At 48.7% G+C, this 6769-nt stretch overlaps 1 protein-coding gene across 3 annotated transcripts; it reads right to left on the minus strand.

The window, feature by feature from the left end:
• Window positions 1-551: 551 nt before the first annotated feature.
• Window positions 552-5802, minus strand: LAMTOR3 (late endosomal/lysosomal adaptor, MAPK and MTOR activator 3). Of its 3 annotated transcripts, XM_053940838.1 has the most exons (7): window positions 5410-5441; window positions 5124-5174; window positions 4896-4930; window positions 4185-4243; window positions 3236-3369; window positions 2104-2167; window positions 552-1398 (listed from the first exon to the last, which is right to left on the minus strand). In XM_053940838.1, exons 2-7 carry the CDS (start codon window positions 5130-5132, stop codon window positions 1325-1327), a joined length of 375 nt encoding a protein of 124 aa, XP_053796813.1. In that variant the 5' UTR covers window positions 5133-5174; window positions 5410-5441; the 3' UTR covers window positions 552-1324. The 3 variants fall into 3 exon arrangements, with proteins under 3 accessions (XP_053796813.1, XP_053796811.1, XP_053796812.1); XM_053940836.1 differs by lacking the exon at window positions 4896-4930 and having other exon boundaries at window positions 5410-5802; XM_053940837.1 differs by lacking the exon at window positions 5410-5441 and having other exon boundaries at window positions 5124-5341.
• Window positions 5803-6769: the final 967 nt, after the last annotated feature.

A 6769-nucleotide genomic window follows, 5' to 3' on the forward strand; every position in this document is an offset into this window, starting at 1 on the left:
GGCCTTTGCTGGAACACAAACACATTTTGCCAGAAATACATACACATTCCAGCTGCATCTGTATTGACCAGCAACCAAAGTTCCAGCTTAATTTAAATGGAAAAGGGTTGACTGACAAGGTGTAATCTCTTTTTGAGCCAAGAGCTCCCAGTTGTCATTTCCAGCACCGCTGCTTCCCCCCATCCTGCCTGATGCACCACAGGTTGATAAGGTGTGAACACGGGGCCACGGCATCCCCTTTCCCAGCCTGGGGCACAGACCTGCCCAGAGCTGTCCCCCAGACCTGCAGTGCTTGGCAGTCGTCATAACGGGATGTGGGAGGAAAAAAGGGGTGAGGCTAAGAGCACAGGCTTGATCCCCAGCAACAGGATCTCTGCACTGCCCTGGGACTTGGTATCCTTACTGCCCAAATGAGAGACACACTGGTTAGTTTTCAGTGTATAAATTCATGGATTTTGGATGTTTACAAACAGTTAAGGGACCTGCTCTCCCTAGAGACAAGCAGATGTGCTGTGGGGTATTAGAGTGCAACAGAAGAGTGGACCAGGCTCTGTCATTTAAAAATACTGTATTTTATTTGTATTTATTTACTTAAGAAAACCTAAGGGTAAATAAGCTGAGAGTGTCACCAGTGATGAACCCACACAAAGACTAGGAGACATGAGATCTTCACAACCATAACACACAAAAAACCCCATGAAGAAGTGAGACATTGTTTGGGTGCTTTTAGCTAGGCATCATGAAAATCCCTACAGCAACAGCTTCCATAGAAACAGCTTTCTTTCTAGTGGAAGCAGGATGCAGCTAGCATCCAGATTAGTAGCACTCCCTTGCCAAAGTGCAGTCCGTGTAAGAAAGCCGGGATATTGACTGATTGTACCGACACACCGCCGCAACACACTTGCTCTCGTAATGCCTCCAACCACGTCTTTGCTCACTCCCTCCACCTCATGTGCCTTCCCACATGTAGTGGTGGCCAGCCTGAGGACACACCCTGCCCTGTGCCTGGTGCCCTGTAAAGCAAGATATCTGGGGGTTGCTCCTTTGAGCCAAGGGCATCGCACCAACCTGGCTGAGCTAAACTCCATGGGAGCTATTTTGGTGGGCTCTCCAGTACTGCATAATACAAGAAGCATGGCCTAAAGTAACATCCACCTACAACACACTAGTAGATCATTTCAGATTCAGTACTATGTACAATTTACTCTTAGTATACTAAGGATCTGTGGTATTTCTTCTGAGATGTGTTATTTGACTGATGATTATTGAATCTTTCTGTCCACTGGGCTGCAGAGGAATGCTGCACTCTGGCTGTACCATCAGGTTAAGAAACTTCAACAACCTGCCTCAGTTCTTCAAACAGGGGTGTGAGCTCCTTCTCCAAACTTACAATCAGCCCTGGAAAGAGAAAAGAGACATAATATTCCATTAAGCAACATCACTGAGAAGCCTCTCTCCAAAGCCCATAGCTCCCTCCCCTTCCCAAGTCACAGGCAGTGTTTTTCAAAGCCTGAAATGTTTCATGTGAGCTACTCACTTTCCTGTGAATAGGGGGCAGCATCCCTAGACACCCCAGGGTGACTACAATCCCTGGCACTAAAGAGGCACCCAGTGCAGCATAACCCTCCCCCACTACAGCCTTGCCACTTCCATAGCTACTGCAGCCCAAGAAGCTGTCCCAGAATTAAATCCCTTCTGCTCACATTCATCAGCCAGCATCCTCACGAGCAAGGCAAGGGTCTGGCTAAAGGACTTCCCCACCCCACAGAACTGAAGACAAATCTGCACATGTTCCTGCAGAATGTTGAGTGACAGAAAGAGACCAAACAGCTGGCTTGTACAGCACAGGACCTGCCCATGCAGCAAAGGCAAGGTTAATCACAGGAGAAATATGCTTCTGTAAGAGTAACAACTCCAGCAAGCCACCTAACATCTGTGCATTTTTACTCACCTTTTCCTTGTCACCTTTCACAATATGCTGACAAAATTCACAGCAGGGATAAAGTAAACACAGCTTGAAGTGAATTCAGTGAATAATTTTCAATTATTAAAATACCTGGGCCTTGAATTACTGCAATCTTTAAAACAAATGTGTAGACATACCTGTATTGGCACTGCTGCTTGCAATGAAACTCACTACCAAAGGTAAGCGATTGAACTGCACCACCTGCAAGACGAGAGAAGTGCTCAGCCAGCACCTAACATATTGTGGATGTCAGGCTCTGATAAATTCTTTCCACATAAATTCTTTATGCAACAAGCAGCCTCCTCAGTTTAAAGGACAAACAGGAGCAAGAGCCACAGAGGTGACTTTTCAGTGTACCTGTTTCTTAAGATTCATGGTTAAAAACACAAACAGAACTTACACTACAGTACAGGGAGCACCTGGCATTTCCCTCCACCTCCACGTTCTACAGTGTCCCCCAGAACCCTACCTCAGCTGCAGACCCTGCAGATTACACTGTGGAGACACACCCTCCACAGGAAACAGGAGGGCAGGCAGGTTTATTGTTTTAAAATATTGTTCCCTGTACAGGAGTATCTGTTCTTCCATTAACACGGAAATGGCACCCTGGGCACAACAGCAAGCTAGCAGCATCAAGAGAGTCAAAGCAATGTACTGATGTGGGCAAACTAACTCACCCACTTATTTCCAAACAAAGCCTGATACATTGTAGGCTAAACAGCTGGTCAGTTTACTGCAGTCATAATTAAAAGCTCTCAGGACCACCAGAACTCACGAAGGAGCAGAAACGTAATATATGATGGACTTCTGGACACAAATAATCAATTTATTTGTGAAAAATGCGAGTGGTATTTCAGAGTGTTCTTACCTCAAAGCCATATTGGCAGCAATATTAGCTATGAAGTAGGTTGCATGTGCTTTAATTAATGTTAGGTGTCGCTAATTCTAAACATTGTTTATAAAGGAGTACATAAACCCTTCATAAAAGATTCAGAAGACCATACGAGCAACACCTCCTGCAAATTCAGAACCACTACATTTTCCCACTGTCACGAAGTAAATCTCAAGTTTTGAGAAATGTAACAGAAGTTTTAAAAATACTTTGAAAGTTTTGCTTAACCATTTAATCTGTCTAAGAAATAAACCAAAATTACTTCAGTAGCAGCCTAGTGAAAATCTACCAGAGCTTAAACAACCTTCTTTCTCCTGCTCAATGTAATGCAGGAAGAGCTCGAGTTGCTGAGGACAGGGTACACTGAGGTTACTCACCTGGTAGGTATTGTAATAGCAGATGATACTTTTGTTTTTAGAGAGTCCTAACTTACTGCCCTGATCTGTGGCAAGGGCAAAGGTGGACAAAAAGCCAGGTCGCAGTGCATGTTCTGGAGCATTATCATTGGCAACTAGAACAAAACAAGAAAATCATCTTTACACGGTGTCTCTGACTGCATCCCAAACCCTCATCCAGCTTGGTCCTCTGCCAAAACCAGAGAAACATGGAAGACACTTGAGGTGCTCCCACAAGAACACCAGACAGTTTTCACGAGCTGCACATAATTTAATGCTCTCTGTATGATTGTAGCTTGTTATAGCAGCATCCCTCCTAGCATACCTAAACAAGAGTCTTTTCCTTTAGGGTGCATAGCCTGTGATGATGCCCCTTTGGTTCCATGCCCCACACTGTTTGCACCCATTCCAGCCTTTGAAAAGATTACTGGAACACACTTGACTGCAGACAGGTGAAGATGTGCAAGTTCTGCTGGGTGTTTGAATACTTTGGGGCATTGAGCAAAATAAATCTGCAATACTTGAATATTTTTATCCTTAAGCTATTATACTCACAAGCTAAAACCATCTGAAACAAGGACTGCAGAACATAAAAACTTTAGTACCAAAAAAGCCAACAAAACACTGCTAAGCTCTCTCTACTACTTAGTATCAATCAGCCTGTGAGGGACTTGAAGATAAAAGGACCTTAAAGCACATCCTGTCATGGAGGAAAACTTCCATGGACTACAGTTACTGAGGGCACAGACAAAAGGATATATTCAAAGAGGTACATAATCAACTACTGGACTTTTACTTAAAGTCCAATTTAATTCTACCACTTGGCATATTCGGGTATGTGGCATAACCAGGAAGACTTTTCTGTACTTCTTCACCCCCTGCTGTTCAATCAGGATTTCAGCTGCAGACCACAGCGAGAAGCTGAAATTACCTTTGATAACAGGCACACCATCTCTATCTGAGACCACAATAGCATGAAGACCTTCAACACTGGGGAAAAAAAAAAAGGAAGAAAAAAAGAGACACCATTTTAAAAACACAGTAATTAGTAGGAAAGGGTTATTTTTGTGTGAACAAATGTGCAAGGAAGGGGAAAACTTTGAAAAAAACTGATGCCTTTATTAATTTAGTATTTGTTCTGTTTAGTACAGGTCTGGCAGCCCAAATAATAAGGAGGACATGGAACTGCTGGAGCAAGTCCAGAGGAAGCCATGAAGTTGATAAGAGGGCTGGAGCACTTCCCCTACAAACACAGGATGAGGAAGTTGGGGCTGTTCAGCCTGGAGAAGGGAAGGTTGAGTGGAGACCTCACAGCAACCTTCCAGTATATGAAGGGGGTTTAAAGGGAAGCTGGAGAGGAACTCTTCATCACAAACTGCAGTGACAGGACAAGTAGTAATGGGTACAAATTGAAAACCGGGAAATTCAGGTTAGATATTAGGAAGAAATTCTTTACTGTGTGGGTGGTGAGATACTGGAAAAGGTTGCCCAGGGAGGCTGTGGATACCCCACCCTGGAAGTGTTCATGGCCAGGCTGGATGTGGCTCTGAGCAACCTGGTCCTAGTGGGAAGTGGCCCTGCCCGTGTCAGAGGGCTGGCACCGGATGGCCCTCGCCGTCCGCCCCGCACAGCCCCGCGTTACCTCGGCAGCTTCTTGTACAGGAACCGCTTCAGGTCCTGCGGGCAGAGACGGGCGGCGCGTTACTCACGGCCGTTCGGAGCGGCCGGGGCACCTCCCGAGCTCCCTTCCCCGCCCGACCCGGCCCGAAACACCGCCCGGACGGCCCCGGCCCGACCTCGGCATCCCCCGAGCCCACCCCCGCCAGCAGCCACCGCCCGCGTCCCGCCCGCCCCGCGGAGCCGCACTCACGTCGGCCATGGCTGGGGCCCGCCCGGTGCTGCCGCCGCCACCTCCGCGGGCCTGCGAGACAAGACGAGAGGCCGCCCCGTCACCGCGGGCGCGGCCAGCGCCTCCGAGGAGGGGAGCGGCCGGAGGGAGGGCGCGCTCCGTCCCCGAGGCCCGGCCGGCCGCCGCCCCCCGCCCCGCTGCCGGGGTAGAGCCGCTCCCAGCCGCGCCGGGAAGGGCGCTCGGTTGGGCCGGGACCACCGCGCACCGGGAGGGGGTGCGGGGGAGCTCCCTGCCCGCCCCGCCGTACCTGTCCGCGCCCCCGGCGCGCCCCGCACTCCGCCGCCGCTTCCCCTCGGAGCCGCCGTCACATGAGCCACGGCACCGCCCTCCCGGCCCCGGAACCGCTTCCCGGCCGTCTCCGCCCCGCTTCGACCCGGCAGCAAAACAAACCAAAACAAACCGTAGCATTTCACTTAAAGAAGATCAACAACAGAAAGCAAACGTCTTTTGCTGCCGAGAAGTTACTGCCGCTCTTCCACTGTTGCCTATTTCCCGTACTTTTGGATCTAGTCCATCAAACCATGAGCCTGCAGGATAATTTAACAGCTAATGTGAAGAAATAAAAAGTTTAATTTAGTAGATGCCTACAGTGTAACAAAGGTAACTGCATATCTGTTTTTAAAGTCTTCTATCAGAATGCAGGACTCTCATGATAGATCTAAAAATGCCCCAAGCTGCTCAGCATGTAACAATGCTTTTTCTCTTAAAAAAAAAAAAAAAAAAAAAAAAAAAAAAAGGAAAAAAAAAGAAGAAAAAAAAAAAAAAAAAGAAGAAGAGCTGCTACAGGCCAAGCACAGAATCACAGAATAAATTAGGTTGGAAAAGACATCCCAGATCATCGAGTCTGAACTATGACTGAACATCACCATGTTAACCAGACCATGGCCCTGAGTGCCACATCCAGACTTTCCTCAAATACCTCCAGCAAGCAGTGATTCCATCACCTTACTGGGCACCCCATTTCAGTACTAGTCACCTTTTCTGTGAAGAATTTCTTGCTAACATCCAACCTGAATCTTTCCTGGCACAGCCTGAGATAATTTCCTCTCATCCTGTCATTGGTTGCATGCTAGAAGAGGCCAACCCCCCCTGGCTACACCCTCCTCTCAGAGAGCTGTAAGCAGTAAGGTGCCCTCTGAGCTGCCTCTTCTCCAGGCTGAACACCCCCAGCTCCCTCAGCCACTCCTCACAGGACTTGTGCTCCAGTCCCCTCCCCAGCTCCGTTGCCCTTCTCTGGACACGCTCCAGCCCCTCAATGCCCTTCTTGCAGTGAGGGACCCAGAACTGGACACAGCTCTTGAGCTGCGGCCTCACAGTGCCAAGTACAGGGGGACAATCACCGCCCCGGTCCCGATGGCCACACCGTTGCTGATACAGGCCAGGATGCCCTTGGCCTTCTTGGCTACCTGGGCACAGGTAGCTGGCTCATGTTCAGCTGCTGTCACCAGAACCCCCAGGTCCTTTTCCATTGGACAGCTTCCCAGCCACTGCCCCCTGCTTGTGGCACTGCCTGGGGCTGCCGTGACCCAAGGGCAGGACTCAGCACTTGGCCTTGTTGAACCTCATTCCGTTGGTCTCAGCCCATTGATCCAGCCAGTCCAGATCCC

Source organism: Vidua chalybeata, chromosome 4, assembly GCF_026979565.1.
Source record: "Vidua chalybeata isolate OUT-0048 chromosome 4, bVidCha1 merged haplotype, whole genome shotgun sequence".
Lineage (NCBI taxonomy): Eukaryota > Metazoa > Chordata > Aves > Passeriformes > Viduidae > Vidua > Vidua chalybeata.

Coding starts and splice junctions, on each gene's coding strand:
- LAMTOR3 (XM_053940836.1), bottom strand. CDS start 5,570: ATGCTACGGTTTGTTTTGGTTTGTTTTGCTGCCGGGTCGAAGCGGGGC. Junction 5,175..5,409: donor CGCGCCGGGGGCGCGGACAG/GTACGGCGGGGC, acceptor CTTGTCTCGCAG/GCCCGCGGAGGTGGCGGCGG. Junction 3,370..4,184: donor TGGTGTGCCTGTTATCAAAG/GTAATTTCAGCT, acceptor GTTTTGTTCTAG/TTGCCAATGATAATGCTCCA.